The sequence below is a fragment of the Exserohilum turcica genome (assembly GCF_000359705.1).
Source record: "Exserohilum turcica Et28A unplaced genomic scaffold SETTUscaffold_2, whole genome shotgun sequence".
Lineage (NCBI taxonomy): Eukaryota > Fungi > Ascomycota > Dothideomycetes > Pleosporales > Pleosporaceae > Exserohilum > Exserohilum turcicum.
The window spans coordinates 1363974-1386670 of record NW_007360025.1 but is presented as its reverse complement, the minus strand read 5'-3'; the positions used below and the strand labels follow the sequence as shown (position 1 = coordinate 1386670).

Here is a 22697-nt window from a genome sequence, read left to right as displayed (position 1 = left end):
GGAGACGGGCGCGTGCGAGGTTTCTCCTTATTCGTCCGGGTGCGGCTGCAAGAGCCGTTCGTGGGCATTTCATTCTCTGCATCTCCACCGTGATCCAATCATGTTGTGGGCGTTACGCAGCCTTCCTTGGGGCGTGTCCGTGGTTGGTGTTGGCAGACATGGCGTGAAGAAGTGTCGGTGATGTCACGACTGGCCCAAGTGGAGAGGTGGGGTAGTTTGCCCGCCCACCATGACGCCAAGTGCAACTGCATGTTCCCCTCGTGCCGAGCCATGGCTTCAAGGATACGCCTGTTGCCATTTCTATAGGGAGAGGTTGCTTTTGGCGTCATTTTGTTACTTGGCTTTGGGAGTGTGCACAGTCTTTGCCATGGCAACTGACAACAAACCACGGGCCTTTAACCCACCTTCGGTGCCAGAGCCACCGCCAACCTACTCTCAAGTCTGCGTCACGCCTATACTCCCTTCATCGGTGCTCATAACCCTAGCCGGTCAAACAGGTCTTCAGAAAAATGGCACGGTTCCTACTGGTATCAAGGAGCAAGCAAGAGCGGCCTATGAAACCATCCACAAGTGTTTAGAAGCTGCCGGTGCAACACCGCGCGACATTGTACGCACCCATCTAATTTCCTGTAACGTTACTATGAAAGTGCTACGCGAACGTCTTGCTGACTGTGCTTCTGCTCTAGATACACGTCCGCCATTACATTGTCAAGGAGACGGGTGATCAGGAGCAGGACGCAAAAGACGTCGTGGATAGGGGTTGGGGCGAACTATGGATCGATTTTATGAATCGAAATGCTGATGGCCATCTTCCTCCGGATACAGTTGTCGGAGTTGCTAGTCTGGCGAAGAAAGCGCTGTTGTATGAGTGTGAAGTGACGGCCGTGCTCAACCGATAAGAGTATTTTCCTTCTGGGAAATGGGATTTTGATGAGATTTGCAGAAATCTATTTGGTCTGATTTATGTCACGACCAAACAGTCTTGTAGAAGAGGTCGGATTAGGCTCTACTTTCCATGTGAGCTTACCGGTACAAGTTTCCCATAGACTTGGTGTATCTACTACCACACTAAACATATGACAGTCGAAGGATAGTGAGGTGTCTCCATGAGCAATTCAAGAGTACATACTAATCGAAACCCTTCTTCATATACTATCAATTCCTAAAGCAGCCTAAGCAGCAGGATGCGGGGTCCAAGCCAGTTACTTAAGAAAGCTAAACCTATACTTCCCTCAATCTGGAATCTGCTTGGGTGAGTATAATACCGTATCACCGATTGACTTGCACAGATAAGCTCAAGCCGCAAAAAAAGAAGAAATTGTTTTATTTTAAACATGGTACAAAAAGCCAGATAAATAAAAGACCCGCGGAGCTCACCATGTTGAAATGAAGTCTGCCCACGCTAGTACCATTCAGGCAACATGATGTATACATGGTTCCTGACTCGCGTTTATCAACCGAGTAGGCGGCTAGCAACCAGTGCAGAACAACATCCAAACGAGGGGCTACATGTCGGCTAAACTTACCAGTTAGAAGCTAGAATGATCCTTTATCGCTACTGGCCAAATGCATCATAGAGGCACAGCACATGGACGTCTTGTGCTGGGGCAAGCCATCTATCTCTCTATCTATATATATCAAACCTCACATCAACTTCATCAAAAGCCTATTACTCCATACACACACAGCCTTCTCCATCACAATGGCCCTACGATCCCTGCTATCTGCCGCGCCCTTCCTCGCGCTCGCACACACCCGGGAAATCACGTTTCCGCCAGTCACGGGATACTCGTCCCAGCACGTTATGCCTCAAGACTGGTTGGATGCCGACATCACGCATTCTAGGTTCGAGGGGCTCATGACGTTCGCCCATTTCCCTTATGTGCATTGCTTGGCGCCAAAAGGCCAGCATGTCGAGCCGTTTGATATTGCTATTCTCGGTGCACCCTTCGATACGGTAAGATATGTACCGTTTCAACACAGGAATATATCTATTGGTATATGGAAGTGTGGTTCTGATACTAGAGGCTAATCGAGAAGGGTAGGGTGTGACGGCTCGTCCAGGAGCGCGCTTTGGTCCCGGCGGTATACGAGCTGGGTCGCGGAGAATGTCTCCGGATGCGGGGTGGAGCATTTATACTGGTAAGTGCAAATGATGTGAAGAAGACTACATGCTATGCTCGTTTCCAGAAATCTGGACTTCGAATACGGTAGCTTTGTTAGGTGAGGGCCACCGAGATTGCTGATCACATAATGGAGCTCCGCGAGTGATTGTAGAAAATTATGATTGAACCACCTTTGTGGGCTGAGGCTGCTAATTCCTGCATCTTCTCCGTCCCTACTAATACAGACCAATCTCATAATCATAGCAGCTGTTTTATGCGGATAAAGAGCAGTGATTGACCTGATGTAGGAGAGAACCTGCTACTTGACTGGGCCAAAATAGTCGATTGCGGCGACGCTCCTTTGACATTCCTGGTAAGGCCATTCGCACACTGTAAAGGCGACGCTAGCTGAGCGTTACGACAGGACAACACTGTAGCCCTAAAGCAGCTTGACCAAGCCCACCAGGTCAGTCACATACCCACAATTTGATTCGAACCGTAGCTAACTATTACTGCAAGATTGTTTCTTCAAGAGAAACCAACTCCACACAGCATAAAACACCCAAGATCATCACTTTGGGCGGCGATCATACGACCACGCTGTCTGCACTGCGCTCAGCATATCACCACTGGGGCCAAGTAAGCGTGATACATTTCGACAGCCACATAGGTGCGCTCGCCCAGTCTTCATACCTTGCCATTGCTAACTTCTCGCCAGATACCTGGGATCCCGATGTGTTGGGTGAGCTCAAGTCCTCACATATACGGCTACCTGCTAACGTGTGCAACAGGCGGAGGTATTTCTCACTACGCGTAAGTCTGGCTCCGAACTGGTGCGTTGTATGCACTACTGAGGCTCCCGGAATGACAGCGGCGTAAACCATGGGACCTTCTTGCATATTGCGCATGAAGAAGGCTTGATCCGCAATACCTCAATGCACGCTGGTATTCGAGCGCCCGTTGCACGACCAAAAGGAGATGTGCGTAATGACATTCGGTGTGGGTTCCAGATGATCAAGGCTAGAGATATCGATCGCATCGGCGTATCGGGTGTCATTGAAAAGTTGAAGGAGCGTGTAGGTGACAGTAAAGTGTACATCAGCGTGGATATAGATGTACTTGATCCGGCTTTTGCACCCGGTAGGTTCTGCTCAAGCGTTGTTACAGCATCATGGTTACCAGACTAGGCTTTGAACGGTGTGACTGACATGGAAAGTAGCCACGGGAACCGCCGAGGTTGGTGGCTGGAGCACACGAGAGTTGCTGTCTATCCTGGATGGTCTTGAAGGATTGGATGTTATTGGCGCTGATGTTGGTACGTTCTGGCCGGATTTCTCCTCAGTGAACCACATTGTTGGCTGATGATTTCTTGCAGTTGAAGTTGCCCCTATTTATGACAATCCCGGCGAGACCACGGTGCTGGCAGCTGCACAGGTTGTTGAATCTTTGATTGGATTGATAGTAAAGGCGGGAGCTTAGGATATCGCACATGGATGTGTATATAGTTATGTGCAAGAGTTTCAACGGTATAATATGAAGATTCAGAGCAGGTGTTGATCGCTCCGTGCTGGTGAGTAGATCTAGCATCATGCCTGGAGTCGCGTAATGTCTGTATATATGCAGATTATCGTAAAAGAGCCAGTGAATCAAAGCGATTGCTGATGAACCAAGCGTACTTGTACAAGCTGATTGTTTCAAAGTGCTTTTCTTCATTCCGATATCTACGTCTAGTAACTGATCTCCTTGAGCGTCCTTCATGACTGAAAATACCTCGAGGGCCAGATGTCCGCCTGCTGATGTTTTGAGATAGACAGCTTCTAGAGATTAGCACCATCAGCTGGCAGTCGTCCTACGATGTTGTATCGCTTGCTGAAAAATGTGTGCCAGTCGTGCAAAACCTGCTTCTCTTTGTCCGACAATCCGGAGTAGTCGGATATGCAATCCTCTGGCTTCAGAGAGGACAGGCCAAGGGCACGATTGGGCTCCTTACCCGCAAATACTGGTACGTTAAATCAGCTGTGCCATCAACTGTGGATGGGTTTGAGATAACAAACCATGATAGCCCTTTCCAGGTGCATACGTCTCTTTACCGCTCACGTCAAAAACATCGCCCTAAATCACGTCAGCTTGTCGCACGTACATTTGCACTTTATCCAAATGGGGTTTCATTAACTACCTTGATCGCAACCAGTGTTGGGTAGCCTTCATTTGTGCCTATGACAGTGTTAGTAGCCGATCGTTCAGACATCAGACTGCAGTCAGTCATGAAAGAGGCTCACCGTCACACTTGGCCAGGTAATCACGTTCTATGATGTCATCTTTCGGTGGGTTGAGCGTAACGGGCTCTTTAGGAGCAAACTTCTCCTTCTTTGGTTCAGCGGCGTCAGACATGTTGGATGCTCAAAGTTCGGTATGTGTAGAGGAGTGCCGAGTAAGTGTCCGTGACGGAGAAACATGCGGGCCTCGGCCGGTGAGGAGGGGCTTGACGCTAAACTGTACCAGGTCTAGTCGCATTGCGCACTTCCACTTGAGAAGTGACATCTTCATCATATTCTTCATTTGGATGTTCATATCCCCTTGCTTATACTAACATATCCATAACTCATTACTTCATTCTCTGATTGAAGACTGTTCTTTCTGTCTCTTTGACTGCGAATATAGCCACTCCAGTCACATACCAAAGATTTGATTACAATACTTGCTTTGCAAGGATTATTGTCATATTACCCAATATTTGATTCTATTTACATACACGTGCCAATAGTATACAGAAAAATTAGAATTAGAATTCGACCACCCAGATTTCAAGTATAAGTCAAGATGCCTGTATCATCCCAGGCTGTTGCTGAAACGCAATACTTACAACATACAGCCGGATAGAAATGATATTCAGGTTCTTTACAACTCCGCTATTAGTCATTAGATAGAAATTATACCACCGTGATTCTCGCACTCAAGTCAGCATCATTGCCCTCGGGTCTCATTTTCTGTCAACACCGTATATCGATTGGGCGTCACAAGCCACTGTCAGATAAGCTTGTCTTGTACAGTTGGTGCAGTTTGCTTCGGATTGATTCCATTCGCGTTTGAGGTTCCAAGCGCCGAAGCATTGGTGGCCAGGGTCGTTTCGTGCGAAATGGCAATGTTGTACGAGTCGGTATTCTGTGTGGCTGCAGCGGAAGTTGATCTTTTCGTAGAAGCACATTGCGTGACCTTGATAAATCTTTGGCAAAAAAACCGGGACCTTCAGCAACGGTTAGCTCACATCAGTTGTTGAATGTCGAAGTACTGACGTAGAGGGCTGGGTGTGGCTGTATAGAGAACGCAGTGGTTATGGGGGCACGTGTTTTGATGTCTTCGTGACGGAAGTTGGGTGTACAGATCTGAAATAATGCGGAGAATGCGGGGAAACTTATGGTTGCACCTCAAGGCGATGTCACAAGCTTTTATACATTGGTCAAAATCACTGCAGTCGTCGGGTACGGTTTCCGACTTACTCTTCTTTCGCCGTGTCAACTAAGAAACAGATGCATATTCTGAATAGAGAGAAGACGCAGCAGTGGATCCAAGCAACAAGCCACCCTGGTTAATCCACTGACGTGCGTCTTGAAGTTGGCAAGCTGCTTGTTCCGTAACTTCTAGACCATAATCTACTAGTACCGTTCATGGCTTTGTCCCACTAACAAGCGAGGGTATTCTGGGTCTTGTGTACTCTGCGAAATTTCCCCATTGATATTCAGCTGAAGATAACATCATGATATGAGAGGTGGGTGGCTATAGTAAAGTATTGGTCTTTGCGCTGTTCAACCCGACGATATTGTGCGAAGCACTTCCTTCTGAATGTATGATTTCATAAGCATGGTCCGTGGTCTATGACCTGGAAATGACCAGCATATGCAAAACGATCGTTCCACAACTTCGGGACTTGCCATATCTCGCCGGCAGGTAGGCAACCGCAGAAACGCCTTGGCTCGGCGGTCTGACACTGTTGTAAGAAATATGCCATGGCAAGTTCTAGAACTTGATTTTGACCCTTCGGCATCAGACCTTCAACATCTTCAAGCTTGCGGCGCACATCTCGCATTGTCTCCAAATATTTCCAAACATAAAAACATGTTTCCTGATTCCATGACAAAGGCAAACAACCCAGCTGCAGCCACGACTTTGCCTCTGAAGGCTGGACAACTTGCAAACTCATACACAACCAGTTTTGTATGCCAGTTCATTTGATTCACCGGTATACAAGCGAAATTTTGGGTATGTGTAGCCGCAAGCCAACTGCCGAGTGATTTGGTCCTACGCAACACTGTGACGAGAACTCGTTCCTCGGGGAGCTTTGCAGACTAAAAATACAAAATCAACACCACTGCATTAGCTTCTGCCATAAACCTTTCACATTACAACCCCTGAGACTTTGGGTTGCATGGCAACGGTTTCTAGGTTGAATTTCTGCACACCTTCATGTTTGCGCAGATAGGTCGACCACACACTATGAATTCTGCATGGAGGTGGCTGGCAAGGTACCTAAATTAAGGCAACTCGTTGATATCAAGAATTTTGGCCATAGTCTGGTTAAAAGAGCGACAATAAGATGCATAGAAATTCGAGTTGTCAGTTCTTCATATTTCATCATCCCATGACCACGTCTCCAGAATTTTCTGGCCATCAAGGTGTTTTTTTTTCTCTTTCGAATTTCGCACACGCAGCATATTCTAGATATCCAAGCATGTACGGTTGAAAATTAACTGTCACACGCACTGCTCAGCTGCCAAGAGTGGTGCAGGCTGAACATACACGCTTGAGATCTGCACTGCACGTCAAGTGTACTCTATTGATCCTATCAACATCGCTAGATTTTGACACCTACCTCCATCTCGTCCACAATCTAAATCTTAATAGGCGCTGATTGGAACATCAAAACATTCTATCAAGTATCTCAGTAAAAAATCCTCACATTGGTCACTATCAGCTCCATAACTGTTAACATGGTTTACAATGAAGCTACATCACCTCAAAGAACCACACGATATGGCCAACGAACGACGATGAAGCTACTTGTATGGAAGCAGAATTCTTAGCCGAGGGTGGCACAGCAGCAGCGGGGAAATGGAGCAGCATCCGTCATCGAGAGCATCCAAGCCCTCGCGCCAGCAATAGTTACACACCATCTAATCGAGCCCAGCGTAACCGCCCCTTGCCACCCAAACCTTTGCACAGCAGAATGAAGGGTCGTTGTTACTTGCATCTGCTGTGCAACACTATGTGTAGAATGAGTATGCTGCGACATGGCTTCTCACTAGGCAATATCATGCAAAGAGGGTATGGTGGCGGGCTGACGTGGGGAACTAGCATAGCACACACACACTACATGCAACATGGCTTACTGTCGAAGCTCTCGCTACTTTCTACAAGCACGATAGAATTCGCCTGGTGCCCAATGTATCCATAGAACTTGCTTTTGACCATCCCAACTTACCGGGCTAGTGAGATATACCGAGTTTATCTCTACCAAAAACCTCTCTATCGAAAACCAGACGGTGAAGAAGAAAGCCATCTTATTGAACACTCGCCATCATATTCAGGCACGTAACTCTACAACCCCTCATCTCAGTCCACCTCCCCCCCCCGCCCCCCGACACGAGTCAGCCCGCTCGATGACCAGAGAACTGAGCCAGGTAAACGGGATCCCGATATACGCGATCGATTTTTTTTCTGCACCCCATGTTATCGCATCGAGTCCTGCCCCATCTTCTCGATCCAATCTCTCCCACTTGGGAAGGGATGGAGGCGCAGGTATCACATACGGCGGGCCTGTGTGCTCCCTAGCCAATGTATACAGCACCCCACACACGTCCTGGCTTGGTTTAGGTGAATGTGTGTGTGTCACGTACGTTGGAGGGAGCTGATGACCGCCCCCCTTCACAACGCCTTCTTCACAGGTGTGACAGGAATCGGGAGGATCCGCTTGGGCACGAGCATTATGCATGGCGTTGTTTTATTTATTTTTCGGGAGATTGCAATACACACGGGGATTGGAAAGAGGGGGGAGGCGGGTATGTGTATACGTGTGTGTTGCGTCGGGTAGCTGCACCATGCAATTACCGGTCGTTTTCTCGACTCCATGGTGATTTGGGGGCTGGGGCCGATGGAGACGCGGAATCAGAGGGTGTTGGCTTGGTACAGCTGTGTGTTTTGTAGGGGGAGAGAGATGGAGCACTTGGACTGTTGGCCTGGCTTTCTTACCAAGATAAGTATAGGCACTGAGTACGAGAAGAAGTCTGTCTAGCGCTGTGATTACTACAGAGTTATGCGATTCACAAGACCTTTCGGCACGCATCATCTTCACCTCACCCCCACGTACTTGATCGTAGACGTGACGTTCCCACGCCACCGCGCGGAGGCATGTCGACGGATGCGGACCGAGCCATTGCATCCGTCAACCGGGGCGCATCGATATTGGGGAATTGGTACTGGGAACAGGCATCCCAGCGAGATGGAAAGGATGGAAGGGACAATGCATGAGATACACCGTTCACGGCCCGCAGGGTGGGAGGGTTTGGTCCCGGTGCGAGTGGCTTAACCAAAATGGTATGTCGGGACTACGTTGGGCGCTATCACTCCAAGGCCGCGGACGCAGAGTGAAGACGTATACGACGCATCTTCAGATTAATCATTCTCACTTTTTTCCATTAACATGAACGCCACCGCTAATGCTAACATATGTTGACACGATCATGCTTTTCCAGACCTCTTGGCCTTTCGCGCCTGTCTCTTCTTCGCGATGATCCTGGTTCTCTGTGCGAGCTTCTCATCTTTGCTCTTGCTTGCAGCGGGACCAGTTCCCGCATCCGCACCCGAACCTTGCTTCGCTTTCCCGCTGACCTTGCCCTTGCTCTTCTTGTCTACGGCGCTCGATTCTCGCTTGCGCTTCTTGCCCTTGGCCGCGCCCGGCTGGGCCTCTTCGTCTTCAGCCTCGCCGGTTTTCGGCTTAGATGGCTCGCGTGTCTTTCCCTCACGCTCTGAGCGTCTGTTGACGACATTCGCGTTCTCAATGGCGAATTCTACAATGAGTCGTTTCCGCTTGTCTTCCAGCGCTTCTTGCGCCTTCTTCTTGCTTTTTGGTGTGGGGTCTGCCTTGATCTTGTAATCCACAGCGTGTCCATTGAGCCATCGTAGACCCATTAGGGCGTTTCGGTGCGTGTAGTACTCGATGAAACCGTATCCTCTACTACGTCCAGCACCGGTTTCTTCAGAGACCTTGCTGCCCGCGGGTGTCTCGAAGACAACCTTGGCTTGCTTAACGATACCCTTGCCCTTCTTCTTGCGCATCTTGTCGGCTACCAGCATCTCTTGACCCCCACGTATGACCTCTTCTTTGCTAAGTTTTTGTCGCTTACCGGCCTTGACATCGGCAGCGAAGCCAACAACAGCATTACGAGCGAGCTGCTTAAGGTCTTTTGAAGTGATACTGCGGGGTATATTCCGGATCGAGAGACGGGTGAGGGATAGATGAAGCGAGGGGTTTTCTTGGATTTGCTTACGACGCAGTGTAGCACTCTCCTCACGCATCTTAATTTCAGATGGCGAAAGCTTTTGATACAATGGCGAGTTGGAACTAATAGTTCCTTCTGAGAGGAGGTAAAGGCGTCGCTTGTCCTTGTCGCGGTTGTAGCGAGAGGCTGCGCCTTCGGCAGTGAGACGGCTTGCTTCGTTCTTGTCCACCGCACGGGAGATTTGCAAGATGCGACCGTCGATGGTGTATTTGCCTGTTGGGTCGGCGTTTTCATCTTCGAGTACGGAATGTGTGACGGTAATGGTGGAGCCGTCTTGCTTGTTCAGGTCCTTCTTTTGCAACTTGACACGGGGGACACCCTTTAAGCAGTTGATCATGTCCTCTTCCGTGAAGAATGCGACGAAAGCAGTGCCCTTTGGACGTTCAGTTTCGCGATCCATGACAACGCGTGCATATCTTATGCCTCCAAACTGCTCAAAGTGCTCTTTCAGACCTTCATCGTCCACTGTGAATGGCACATTGCGTACGAAGACTGTGTATTCCTCGCGTTTTGGTCGATTGTCCTGCTGCTCCAGCTCAAAACCACCTTCCTCATCATTTTCTGAAATGTCTTCGTCGTCCTCGTCGTCATCTTCGCTGTCCACTTCTGAGTCTTCGTCTTCGCTGTCGCCGGAGTCGTCGTCGTCGTCTTCATCCTCGTCAGAACTGACTACGGAGCTCTCAGCGTCCTCCATCTCTTCGTCCTCGTCTGCTTTGGCGTCGTCTCCTTGCTCGGTCTTTTGCAGGTTCAGCCAAGTGTCCTTGTCGACAGCCCAATCAACAGCAATGGGCCTGCCATTGATCTCCTTGCCATTCAGCTCCTGTATCGCCTTCTCCGCATTCTTCTTTCCTCGTAGCGCAACGAAACCAAACCCCCTCAGCTCACCACTGGGCTTTTTGGGCAGAGTGGCAAAGTTGACCTTGCCATAACTCCTGAATAGCTTCTCCAAATCTTCTTGTGTCTTTACGCTCCACGGCAGGTTTCGTACGATGAGTTTTGGAGTCTGCGCTTCCTTGGCCTGCTGCTCGCGCTCTGCCTTGGCGGCATTGGGACGCTTCTCGTCGCCGTCACGATGCCTGGCTTCAGCAAAGTCTACCTTGATCTTCTTGCCCTTGATCTCTGTGTTGTTCAATTCCTCCTTTGCTCTTTGCGCATCCTCGACATCGGCGAATGTAACGAAACCATAGCCTTTTGACTCGCGCGTCTCTTTGTCCAGGACTACAAGCGCATTCTTGATTGGGTACGACTCTGAAAAGTATTCGGTCAGGTCTTCGCTGGTGACGGTGGGCGCAAGTGCGCGAACGAAAAGTTGTCTGCGCGCGACTTCCTTGGCCGCCGCAGCAGAAGCACCGGAGGGTTGCTCGACGTCAGCGGTGGCGGTGACGGCCTCTGCGCCGTCGAGTGAAAGGCGCTGGCGTTTTCTACGGGGAGCCATGGCAAAAGAATATCAAATTGAGGCGTTCTTTGGTGATATGTTCTCTCTGCATGTCTTCGAAAAAAAAAGTTCCAGTATCACGGCGCACAGACCCGGGGCTGCCATCTTGGCGAGCCCAGGTGATAATGCGGCGCTAAACCCTTTGCGCTCGACTCGCGAACGCCGCATCTGAGACACCATTTCCCTTTTCTCCTCCATGTCTTACTCTGCTATCCTTCACCGATCAGCTCCAGATCGCGATTCCACGCATGTTGCACCCTCCAGCTGCGCACATTCGAAAGAAATCCTGCATGCCCCACTCACTCTACACAGCCGGATGAGACCCAAGCAAGCGGCGCGTGTCCCAGAAGGACGTAGCCTCTTGCGAGATCGCGATCTATTACAGTCATGTGTTCTTTCAAAGGCCATGCCGGTTGTTGGGCACGGCAGCTTCGTTCGAAATGTACGTCATGGCGAAGCGCATCGTCTGTGACCCTGATACATCACAGCAGTAGAAAAGACGAAAAACAACGGCGCTACATCTAGTATCACTAGATCTACTCTAACACGAACACGAGGCGTTTCTAGCGCTCTCCAAAATCACTTGTCTCGGTTGCGACCCACAAAGTCCAATTTCAATGCTATGACATCACAATCTGACCTCTGCGATCTTTCTTGGTATGGCCATCGATTGGAGTAGGCAAAGTGTTGGGCCGTTGGATCTACCTAATCTTCACCAGGATCCGTTAGTACCTTGTCCCCTGTATCTGCACCAACGCCCTGGTGTAACTTCTTTGACCGTTTGATACTCAAACTATGTTTGTTGCGCAATCAACGTAGCTTATCATGTGTCGCTTAGGCACTCCAAAGTACCCCCGAGCCCTCGGCGCCGCGGAGCCTGATACCGCTTGAGAAGCCATAGCATACATAGAAGAGCAGCAATTGCCCATAAGATAACATTTCCTCAGTTCGCTATCTGCCAATTGCAAAGTTCAACAGCCAAAAATGACGCAAACAAGTTATGAAGCCAGCGAAGGTGAGGCACTTTTGAACGCCAGCAACGCTATCGCTTCCTCCTCGGCCACATATTCTACACTTGACAGTGTAGATTTTGACCGATCAGCACATACAAAGAGGGTTCTTTCAGCAGCTGAAAAAGAGAAACTAATCGCTCTTAATGGAGCGGTTGACCCGGACGAAGCGTTTCCTTTGGCCAAAGAGCTGGAAGAGACGGACATCTCGCTCTACGAAAAGAAGTGTGCACTCATCAATCATGAGATTGATCTCATGGGTATGGGGCGCTACCAGTGGTCGATTTGGGCTTTGTGTGGCTTTGGCTACATGATTGATCTGATGTGGGCACAGGCGTTTGGTCTTGTTCTGTCTCCAATGCAACAGGAACTTGGATTCGGAGCTGACGAGACGGGCAAACTATCGACTGCCTTTTCCATTGGGCTTACGGGTGGCGCCTTGGTATGGGGTATTCTGGTGGATGTCATCGGGCGCAAGTTCTCCTTCAACCTGACAGTCTTCCTCGCTTGTATATTTGGGACTTGCATCGGCACCCCCAGCACATACAATGCTATCCTGGTTCTCACCGCTCTTACGGGCTTCGGTATCGGAGGCAACATCCCTATCGACACAACCATAACGCTTGAAGCTACTCCTCAGAACAAGCGTTACCTTCTCCCGTTACTGTCCATGTTTCAGCCAATAGGCGTGGTAATCTGCTCAGTTCTCGCCTACGGATATATTCCAAATTGGTCTTGCAGTCCAAACTTCTCCGAAGGAGACCGGGCACTACCTGCTTGTACTGCCATCGCCCAGGGAGAACAATGTTGCTCAAAAGAAGATAACATGGGATGGCGATACCTACTATTCACACTTGGGGGAATCACGATACTGGTATTTGTTTTGCGCTCAGTCCTCTTCGACTTCCAGGAATCACCCAAGTTCCTCATATATCGAGGCAAAGATGCCGAGGCCATTAGCGTTCTGCACAGCATTGCTCAATACAACAAGACTATGTGTACTCTTGTGTTGGAAGATCTTGAGGCTTTGGAACGGGAATTCGACTCTGCTCAGGGCGTTGGGCCTATGCTAGGAGGCGGTGACAAGCAGCTGAAATCTACGTGGGTTGAGAAGCTCAAGTTGGAAGGCGACCGCTTCAGGATCTTGTTCTCAAGTGTCCAAATGACACGATTGACACTGCTAGTCTGGATGACATATATTTTCGACTACTGGGGCTTTACTGTCGCCGGTAAGTAGTTACTATGTGGGGTTTGCCTTTGACCGCGATGCTGACTTTTATCTAGGAACCTACCTTCCACAGATTCTGGCCATGAAAAATGGCGCCCTAGACCTCTCCCTTCGCTACACGTACCGATCCTACATACTTATATACCTTCCTGGAGTGTTCGGGGTAGTACTGGGAACCCTATCGTACCGCGCATCGCGAGTAGGTCGCAAGTGGACCATGGTTGTCTCCTCGGCCCTCATGGGCATATCCATCTTCCTCTTCAGCAGTGTCAACTCGGCGGCATCTAACATAGGCTTCAACGCCATGGAATACTTCTTCCAGTCCATGTTCAATTCCGTGCTGTACGGGTGGACACCCGAGGCGTTCCCGGCACCCATCCGAGGTACTGCGTGTGGACTTGCGAGCTTCTGGGGGCGACTCTTTGGCATCGTGAGCCCCCTTATTGCGCAGCACTTGTATGCTGGTGGAGAAGCTGGGAGGGATATCAACAGCGTTCTGTACCTGGCTGGTGGCGTGACACTGGGCTGTGTCATTACCACCGCGCTGCTCCCCAGCAAGCTTGTAGGCAAACAAAGCTTGTAGAGACAGTGTGTGAGACAGAAACCAGGATTTGTGGACAATCTATGGAGGCTGTGGATTAATCATTTACCCGAGATACCCATCATGCCATGTATTAGACATTGCTAGAATAGAGCTTCACCATGGTGCTTCATCAGAACAACGGAAGGGTTCCATGCTACATAAAAACGACCTTCCAGATATATTTCGCTAGCAGGTGACGCATATTAAATATCCGTATTGATCCGGCATCTAATAATTCGCTCAATGCTCCCCAACGCCGTCCAATGCACGCACTTCACGTCTCAATCATCACAGCTTCGTCTTTCCGGGAGCATCAGCCCTCCTCTGCTCCATAATGTACCCGTTTGCCACGGGATTCCAGCCTTGGCTCGCGACCTGCGGGATCGGAAACGGCGGCTTCTTCAGGTTCTGGGTGAAGAAGACTGGGTGCCGTATTGCGCTGTCGTATACGGGCGTGAAGAAGGTGGCAGGTGTTTGCAAAGGACCAAAGGGCGGCATGGCTTCGACTTGAGAACGCGGCTTCGGAGGATTTACAGGGAGAGCCGAGGGCCGTGCTAACGCCTGTGGCTGTGATGCTTGCGGCGATATGTGAAGGGCGCGTCGCTGTTGTTGGGCGTATGATGGTTGCGGAGACTGCTGCGGAGGCTAAGTTGGCACGTCGTGTGAGCAGAGGCGCCATATCACACAGCTCGAGGTAAGTAACCCGCAACATACCTTTGGTCTAGACGGCTGCTGGCTGGGAATCATTGTTACATGCTCATACGACACCCAGCATCAATAACAATCTCCATGATGACGCCGGACTGCTGCCGTATCGCGTACCTCGGCACGAGATACCGCGACTCAAGCTGGCGTGACGTCGCGGCATCGGACGCTTTTCCGCGACGTCACGCCGAACATCGCTCAGCCCTAAACATCCCTGGCACATCGACATGTATTCACTGCTAACATCACCCACGCCGCCTCGACATGCGAAGGATACCAGCGCTGTCTCTTGCAGCCACGAGATGTGCGAGACTCCACACTTCACGCAGGCTCTGCGCTGAGCCACCCATTGTGAACATCGCCAATGCCACCTTTTACCGCCAACATCCCTCTTCCAGACCAGGTCAACATGCGTCTGCGAATCCACCTCTGTTCCCTGCCTTGACGCTCTCGCTCCCTTCCTTCTCTACGCCAAACCAGCCTTGGGCCATTTTGAGTCCCTCGTCGGATATCCGAACCGCGTTTCTGCAAATTCTTCGAGGCCAATTGCTATGTTTTCCTCCCACAGCAAGATCGTTTCCCTACCTTCTCACACCAGCAATTGCCGACGAGAAACCGCATCTTCGCTTTCCAGAGCGCGCAATCGAGTATGTAGGCTTCGATGTGGAGCGCAAGGCTTTTGGCGGCGCGTACCTGTCCGCCCGGTACGAGTCGTTGAAGGAGGAGACGGATTTCACGGTTCAGCGGTACCTGACGGGGATTACCACGCTGAATCCTGGAGAAGAGGAGCTGAGGGCCAAGAGCATTGACGCAGACGATATGAAGAGAGTTATGCGCGATCTGGAGCTAGAGAGATTCATCGAGAAGCCGGTCAGCATGTTGAGTAACGGCCAATCAAGACGAGCGAGAATTGCAAAGGCATTGCTGAGCGGTCCGGAAATGCTGTGCTTGGATGCGCCATTCAGTAAGTCAAATTGCAACACCAAATCCGAACGAAAAGAAAATATCATTAATGATGTGATTAGTTGGTCTGGATCCAATTGTCACAAAGCACCTTTCCAGTGTCTTGCATCGCCTGGCTGAAGCTAATGCGCCTCGCATCGTACTCAGCCTGAGACCCCAGGATGACATCCCAGAGTGGGTGACGCATCTTGTGTATGCGGGCGAGGAAGGAAAAGTCGACCAGTTGGGGCCAAAAGCGGAGGTTTTGAGGTACTTGAGAGACGAGTACAAATCCATTCAGGAGAATGGTTCAAGCAGGACTAAAAGCTCAAAAGCAAAGGAGTTGCAGGAAGTAGGTCGGCTTTTATCTGAAAAAGATTCCAGCGTAACAGCAGAGACATCATCAGATACTCCAGTGTTGAGTCGCGACGGTTACGAAAAGATGGACAAATCTGAGCGGAGCATCAGCGAGCCCATCGTCGAGATGCAGGGCGTACGCATTGCCTACGGCCAAAACTCCGTACTAGGAGAATGGCAACAAGATGTTAACGGCAAATCTCAACCCGGTCTCCACTGGAATGTACATCGCGGCGAACGCTGGGGCATCTTTGGTGCCAATGGCTCCGGAAAAACGACTCTACTCAGCCTTGTCACGTCGGACCATCCACAAACATACTCTGCGCCCGTCAAGCTCTTCCAGCGCTCGCGACTGCCAGAGCCAGGCGTGCCCGGCATCACCATCTTCGAAATCCAAGCGCGCATGGGCCACGCCAGTCCAGAAGTCCATGCCCTCTTCCCCAAACGCCTCACGCTGCGCACCACGCTCGAAAGCGCCTGGAGCGACACGCCCATCACCAAGCCTAAAATCGACGACGACGCAAAGAAAAGAGTGGACGCCTGTCTCAAGTGGTTCGAAAGCGAGCTACGCCCGGGCACTCCAGCAGCCAGCCCGGAAAAAAGCGACAGTGTAGAATGGGCGCGCGACACGCTCTTTGGCGAAATATCCTTCTCGGCACAGCGTGTCCTCCTCTTTCTCCGCGCCACAATACGCAATCCAGATATCGTCATTCTCGACGAGGCCTTCAGCGGCATGGACGACCTCGTCCGTGATAAATGCCTTTTATTCCTCAGCCGCGGCCAGAGCATGCAACTGTTGTATAGCGAGGCGGGCCCCGCTCCTGTAACGACGGATTGCGAGGTTGTAGTGCCGGGCCTGCAGGACCATCAGGCGTTGCTTTGTGTTAGTCATAGTAGACATGAGGTCCCTGGGTGCGTTAGAGAATGGGTTTGTCTTCCTGAGCCCGGTACGGGACCCCCGCGATTCGGGCGGTTTGAGGGCCCGATTGAGTTGGATGGACGGCGTTGGGCAGAGGTATGGGGAAAGGTGTAGATATCGTGTGTTTTGTCCGATGAGCATGCATTTGGTCTAATGATATCTACTGATACACGACCAAGATTCCATGATATCTCGCCGCGAGACTAAAAAAGGGACAAAGTCAAAATACTCGACATCAATACTGGCATTCATGCTACTTTCAACCTCACTAACAAGACTCGTCTTACTCATGCTCGCCTCCACCCCTTTTCTCCCCCAACTTGCGTGCTCGCTCGAGAATCTCAGATGCCAGCCTCTCGAGATAAAACCGCGACACATCTCCCGGGACCTCACGGAACGCCCGAACAATCTTATCGACATCCCGCCGCCCATTTTCATACGCCTGCAAATCGCGGTTGCCGTAGACGTCCTTGCCCGCCGCATATCCCTTGTCCAGGCCGCGCCAAAACACATTGACAGCGACGCTGACGCCCTGTTCGGGCGTCGCTGTGTGGCTCCACATGGGCGGGATAAACAGGATGTCACCGGGGCGCAGCGACGCAATGTGCGGGTGTGTATGACGCAGCTTGGGGTCTCTGGATGCCAGGACATCGGTGTTTGACGAGGAGCCGCCTGGTGGGAAATCCAGGTACGAGACGTCGGAGGGCGGGTACAAGATGAGTGTTTTTGTGCCGCGGATCTGACACAGGATGTTGGAGAGGACGTCGTAGTGGAGCCAGAGGGAGACGGGGCCTGAGATGCGGAGGGGAGAGCTGTGTAGGGTTTGCTTGATCACTGCACAGGGCTCTGGGATTTGGAAGTCGGGGGCTATGCTGGGGAAGTCTGCTTCGAGCGAGGTGGGCAGCTTGGTGGGTTGGCTCGAGGACACGGCGCGGAGGTACTCGTGGGAGCCCTGGGCGATGCCGTCGAGGAAGCTGGCGGCGGATTTCTTCACGTAGGCGAAATTCTTGTCTTTGAACGTCATGCGGTCGGACGAGCACTCGTGCACTACGAGATCCCTTTCGGGACCGAGTTTCTCTTTCAGATAGTCCAGCGTCCACAGGTCTGTGCAGGGACCAACGTCAAGGCCCTCGATGATGGCGGGCTTGGACAATGCAATCAGCGCTGCAAAGTCGTCTGCCGACTTGACCTGGACTCTTGGAATCTCCTTTGTGCGTGCTGAAGTGACGGGTCTCTTCTTCACTTTCGACGTCTTCTCTTGCCGGCCTTGAAGCCCCGTTTCAGCTGGCTTCGCTTGCGCCGTGTCCTTTGTGCCTGCTGTGCCGCTGATCTGACTCGACCCAACACGACGCCACGGCTTGGCCCCTTGCGTAGCGCCAGGGATCATGGTAATCGGATCTTCATTCCAGTAGCTGCCCATGGAGAAGCATACCGCTCCTCCTCCTGCCAGCACAATTTCGCCTCGAGACGATGAAACGGCCCCTACACCGACTAGCAGAGGCCACGACGTTGGTGGCAACACCTGCAGCATGGGACGCTCCACATGGATGCTCGAGTCGGTGCATGTCAAAATCATAAAGTCGTCTGATAGACTGTGGATATGCTTCTTCGAAACACCTCCAATCATCAACAGAGAGTCGTTCCAGGGTACCAGGATTGAGCCTATACGTCCGAGTGCATAATTTGCTATGCCGCCGCGCAGATCATTGGTGCGGTCTTTAAAGCTCAGTCGTGGTGTTGGTGTGGCGGAAATGGACCACTCCCATATGGCGTCTTCGACAACCACGCCGCTTTCGTTCGCGCCTCCTATCACGAGCCCCTGGTTTTTGGCGGAATCGATCGTAGACATGGCGGCGCCGAAGCGTGCGGATGGACGCGGTCCGTCGACGGAAATGCTGTGCCATCCGTTGTTGGCTGTCCACAGGGCGCAGTAGCGATTGGCGTCGAGGACTGTGCCGTCACTGGCTCTGCCGCCGAACACTAGGACACCATGACACTGTGACTCTCCAGACCCTAGTGAAACGGCGACTGCTGAATGACGGTAGCGAGCCGGCACAAGGTCGTCGACCTTAGTCCAGGTCCCATGCTTGAAGAGCCAGCAATCTGCACATGCCTGGGTTGGCGACCCACGGCCTCCGACCAACAGCGCTTCGCCGTCTTGCATTGACGTGATTGTATGGCACATGCGTGCAGTAGGCACGAGGTCACCGGGACGAATGGAAGAGTCCCCGCTCTGACCCTCAAGTCCCATCACATCCATATCGGCGAGGCGGGCTTGCGTTCCTTGTCCGCCATGGACAGCCACCGTGTCACTGCTAAACGCAAAGGCGGCCGGAAAACGCCTTACCGTCAATGCGGCATCAGCTGGCTGCTTCCAGGAATGCAGGGTAATACTATTCGCGTTGGTAGCATTCGCGTCCTCCCTTGTGGCTGCCTCGTCGTGCATCGACTCAGTTGATCCCTGTGGCTCCGCGTTTGAGGCGACAAGTAGGAAGTAATGGCCGCCAAATAGCGCGAATTCTTCCCACTCGTCAAACGGCTCGGTAGCATCCAGATGGCGCCTAAGGGTGGGAGGGGTAAACAAATCATCCGACCAGAGGTCCCATAGATTGCGAGCCAGTACTAGCGTGGGCCAACCGGCATTGCGGAAACGAGCTGCCTGCTGATTCAGTGACGAGTGTAACTTGACCGCTTTGATTGAGGCCTGCAATTTGTCAAAGTGTGCAAGCATAGTTTTGGCGAAAGGATGCTCTGGGCCCTGGGGGAGGTACTGTTCTAGACGGAACAAAGTCAGTGCGGGACATGGTGAACGTCGATAAGAAGGATCGTGTACCTAGTATACAGAAGCGAGCTACCACTATCAGCAAATTTCCTTCAAGTAGGCCTTCGTGCCGACATACCGTGTCCAATGGTGCTGGCCCACTGGATGAGTGCATCAGAGTCCTTGAGCGGCATGTAAGTGACTGACACCTCGGCGACGAATAGGATCGAGGTCGTAGGGATGTCAAACTCGGCTCGTAGGACCCTTTCAAGCGTTGCAAGATCTTTGAGGTCGCAGCCCAACGCCATATAGCCGTCACTGCGGAGAAGTACAGGCTTCTCGGCCTGGCGGAGCTTGGTCTTCAGCAGGGCATCTCGAAGAAGGTCATTGCTCAGCATGCGATCCCGTTTCCGGTGCATGAGCTGCGGATAGTCGACATCCACGAACGTAGCCGATTCTGAGAGAGATGCATATCTGTGCCAGAACTGGAAGGGCAAAGGGTCGCTGCTCGGAGTCAGTGTGTTTTGGCCTGTGATGAGCTGATGACGAATATCATACTCACTATCCACACCCAAGGTTTACGACGACTTTCGCCTTTCCATAATCTTCTTCCAAGAAGCGGCGGACTACTTGTTCAACGGCATGCATGCGTAGCCAGTAGCCGCGGTTGATGAGCGGGTCTTTTTTTCGCAGTTGGTCAGTATGCTGATTAAAATGGCCAGGAGAGAAAATCACGTACTGCGACGAACAAACTTGGGCACAAATGGCTCATAGAAGTCGGGCTCATGGCTGAGATACAGTTTGGAAACGCTTCTCTTGGACACGATGCTACTGTCATTCGTCTGGCGCCCCGGTCAGTCGAGTGCCTGTGGCCATGACGGCACTGCCAAGGAGGCTGGGTAACCTCACGTTCATGATGTCAACATCCCTTCTTTCGCGCAGCGACTTCTGGTTGCCTTTGCGCTTTGCGACGCCCTTGTTGGGCCGCGGGCTGCTGGCGTCTGCGACCATGATTGCTGTTGGGGCGTTCGTGGTGTGGCGGCATGCTGAGAAGAGGAATAATTTGTGGTGGTGCCCCAGCCACGACGCGGGGCTGAGGCTGACCATGGGGATCCCTGCAGGCGCGCGTGAACCATCGTCAGACGGAAGGTTACCATCACTCGCCAACAAGGTCCAGAGGCTTTCTTCCTCTGCTCAACCTATCGCATCCGTGTCGCATATGGGCCACGACCACGCCACCATCGCTCCCGTCTACAAGTAATTTTTCCACGTCGCCCGCAGGACTCTACACCCGCGAACGGCTGCCCCAAGCTCCACCAAGCTGTCACGCTGCGAGTCAACACAGCGGCAGCTTCTCCTACCCCCCTAGATCGGTACCTTCGGGATCCCACGACAGCCATGAACTTTGTTACCTTTAACCAGGACCACAGCCACTTGGGCGTTGGTGCGTCGTCTACCCAGGCGCGGCCGCATGGAAGCTGACGTCGTTGCCCAGGCACCACAAATGGCTACCGCATATACACAACCGACCCCTTCAACAAGCAGTCCGAGTCGCGGGAAGGCGATGTCTCCAGCCTCGAGATGCTCTTCTCAACGTCGCTGGTTGCGCTCACACTGTCACCTCGAGTACTGCGTATACAAAACACTAAGGTTCGTTGGACGGCGACCTAGACTTGGCCAGGCAGGCACTGACAAGGCCAAGAGGCACTCCACCATATGCGAGATGACATTTCGGACGGCTATTCTGGCCATGCGCATGAATAGGAAACGGCTTGTGGTAGTCCTGGAATCAGAGCTCTACATCTACGACATAAGCAATATGCAGATGCTCAAGACTGAGAAGACGTCACCAAACCCAAACGGTAAGACCCAGCGCCACATACACTGCAGTCGCTGATATCTGTAGCCATATGTGCCCTCTCTGCATCATCGGAAAACAACTACCTCGTGTTCCCGCTGCCTACGAAAGCCGCCCCTGCCACCTTCCAGCCACCCTCGCATGCGCCGCCCAAAACGGACCACATCGCGCCCACGAGCGGCGAGGTATTGATATACGATGCGACAAAGATGGAGGCAGTCAATGTCATAGAGGCGCACAACTCCCCGCTGTCCTGCGTTGCACTGAACAGCGACGGCACCCTGCTTGCGACAGCATCGGAGAAGGGCACCATCATTCGAGTCTTTTCGATCCCCGATGCGCAGAAACTATATCAGTTCAGGAGAGGCTCTATACCGGCGAGGATATACAGCATGTCATTCAACTCGACGTCGACGCTACTGAGCGTCTCTTCAGCGACTGAGACGGTTCACATCTTCCGGTTGGGTGCGCCCAACAGCAGGAGTAACAGCGTATCCTCAGGCCCTACGCGACCAGCGGGCTCTCCCAACCAGCCGAATAGCATGTCCGCGAGCGAAGAAGCGTCTGACGAGTTTGGTGCCAGCACAGCAGACGTGTCAGCTCCAGAGCGAAAAGCGTTAAACCCGACACTTGGGAGTATCATAAGGCGCACATCCCAGACAGTGGGAAAGTCGTTTGCTGCTACGGTTGGCGGATACTTGCCCAACGCCGTCGCAGAGATCTGGGAGCCCTCGCGCGACTTTGCCTGGGTCAAGATACCGCGCTCGCCCACGACGTCGTCGTCTGGGCCCGTGCGAAATGTGGTTGCGCTCAACAACAACGGACCGCAAATCATGGTAGTTACCAGCGAGGGCAACTACTATGTCTTCAACGTCGATCTCGAAAAGGGTGGCGAAGGAACCCTGTACAAGCAATACTCGTAAGCCGCGGATTCGCCCAACAACGCTTGACCCGTGCTAACACGCTGCAGCCTTCTAGAACCGAGTGAGCTTGCAGCAAGCAACTCGCAAGATCTGCCGGAATAGGTTTCCCAATTCATGTTTTTATGTCGTCTCATGTGAACTCTTGCCGGCTTCTTTCTGCATTGCCCCAGGCGTTGGTTGGTCTAATAGTATTCCCCGGATTAGCGCATTCGTGTCTTGCGGCGCACAACGGTCCACGTGTACGTGTTGGCTCGTAGTGAGCAGCTTTTGTCGTTGGTCAATATAGCCTGTTTGTGCATGAAACTGTATATTCTCGTC

General features: G+C 51.9%; 9 protein-coding genes across 9 annotated transcripts; 5 read left to right on the top strand and 4 right to left on the bottom strand.

The window, feature by feature from the left end:
* The first annotated feature begins 289 nt into the window (after positions 1-289).
* On the top strand, positions 290-1086 carry SETTUDRAFT_163011 (uncharacterized protein). Its single transcript, XM_008027255.1, has 2 exons — positions 290-607; positions 687-1086. Exons 1-2 carry the CDS (start codon positions 368-370, stop codon positions 897-899), a joined length of 453 nt encoding a protein of 150 aa, XP_008025446.1. The 5' UTR covers positions 290-367; the 3' UTR covers positions 900-1086.
* Positions 1087-1702: 616 nt separating this feature from the next.
* On the top strand, positions 1703-3584 carry SETTUDRAFT_41375 (uncharacterized protein; the record flags this gene model as incomplete). The annotated part of the gene is made up of 10 exons (XM_008026925.1): positions 1703-1957; positions 2046-2142; positions 2414-2478; positions 2530-2571; positions 2625-2775; positions 2824-2847; positions 2897-2918; positions 2977-3245; positions 3325-3420; positions 3481-3584. The coding sequence occupies 10 exons, from the start codon at positions 1703-1705 to the stop codon at positions 3582-3584; spliced, it is 1125 nt and encodes a 374-aa protein (XP_008025116.1).
* A 209-nt stretch (positions 3585-3793) lies between these two features.
* SETTUDRAFT_115439 (uncharacterized protein) lies at positions 3794-4496 on the bottom strand (the record flags this gene model as incomplete). Its single annotated transcript, XM_008027254.1, has 4 exons — positions 3794-4104; positions 4160-4217; positions 4282-4319; positions 4385-4496. The coding sequence occupies 4 exons, from the start codon at positions 4494-4496 to the stop codon at positions 3923-3925; spliced, it is 390 nt and encodes a 129-aa protein (XP_008025445.1). The 3' UTR covers positions 3794-3922.
* A 4347-nt stretch (positions 4497-8843) lies between these two features.
* Positions 8844-11093, bottom strand: SETTUDRAFT_54348 (uncharacterized protein; the record flags this gene model as incomplete). Its single annotated transcript, XM_008026964.1, has 1 exon — positions 8844-11093. A coding segment is annotated over one exon (2250 nt), but the record flags the coding sequence as incomplete, so codon positions are not given.
* A 1170-nt stretch (positions 11094-12263) lies between these two features.
* On the top strand, positions 12264-13914 carry SETTUDRAFT_63357 (uncharacterized protein; the record flags this gene model as incomplete). The annotated part of the gene is made up of 2 exons (XM_008026971.2): positions 12264-13332; positions 13388-13914. Coding segments are annotated over 2 exons (1596 nt in total), but the record flags the coding sequence as incomplete, so codon positions are not given.
* A 52-nt stretch (positions 13915-13966) lies between these two features.
* On the bottom strand, positions 13967-14711 carry SETTUDRAFT_163010 (uncharacterized protein). Its single transcript, XM_008027253.1, has 2 exons — positions 14629-14711; positions 13967-14559 (listed from the first exon to the last, which is right to left on the bottom strand). Exons 1-2 carry the CDS (start codon positions 14659-14661, stop codon positions 14203-14205), a joined length of 390 nt encoding a protein of 129 aa, XP_008025444.1. The 5' UTR covers positions 14662-14711; the 3' UTR covers positions 13967-14202.
* A 172-nt stretch (positions 14712-14883) lies between these two features.
* Positions 14884-16991, top strand: SETTUDRAFT_115433 (uncharacterized protein; the record flags this gene model as incomplete). The annotated part of the gene is made up of 2 exons (XM_008027252.1): positions 14884-15583; positions 15645-16991. The coding sequence occupies 2 exons, from the start codon at positions 14884-14886 to the stop codon at positions 16949-16951; spliced, it is 2007 nt and encodes a 668-aa protein (XP_008025443.1). The 3' UTR covers positions 16952-16991.
* A 129-nt stretch (positions 16992-17120) lies between these two features.
* On the bottom strand, positions 17121-20609 carry SETTUDRAFT_89379 (uncharacterized protein; the record flags this gene model as incomplete). Its single annotated transcript, XM_008027251.1, has 6 exons — positions 17121-19612; positions 19671-19688; positions 19738-20102; positions 20161-20278; positions 20338-20440; positions 20508-20609. The coding sequence occupies 6 exons, from the start codon at positions 20607-20609 to the stop codon at positions 17121-17123; spliced, it is 3198 nt and encodes a 1065-aa protein (XP_008025442.1).
* Positions 20610-20996: 387 nt separating this feature from the next.
* SETTUDRAFT_31184 (uncharacterized protein) lies at positions 20997-22481 on the top strand (the record flags this gene model as incomplete). The annotated part of the gene is made up of 5 exons (XM_008026844.1): positions 20997-21042; positions 21094-21248; positions 21280-21460; positions 21505-22375; positions 22427-22481. The coding sequence occupies 5 exons, from the start codon at positions 20997-20999 to the stop codon at positions 22479-22481; spliced, it is 1308 nt and encodes a 435-aa protein (XP_008025035.1).
* Positions 22482-22697: the final 216 nt, after the last annotated feature.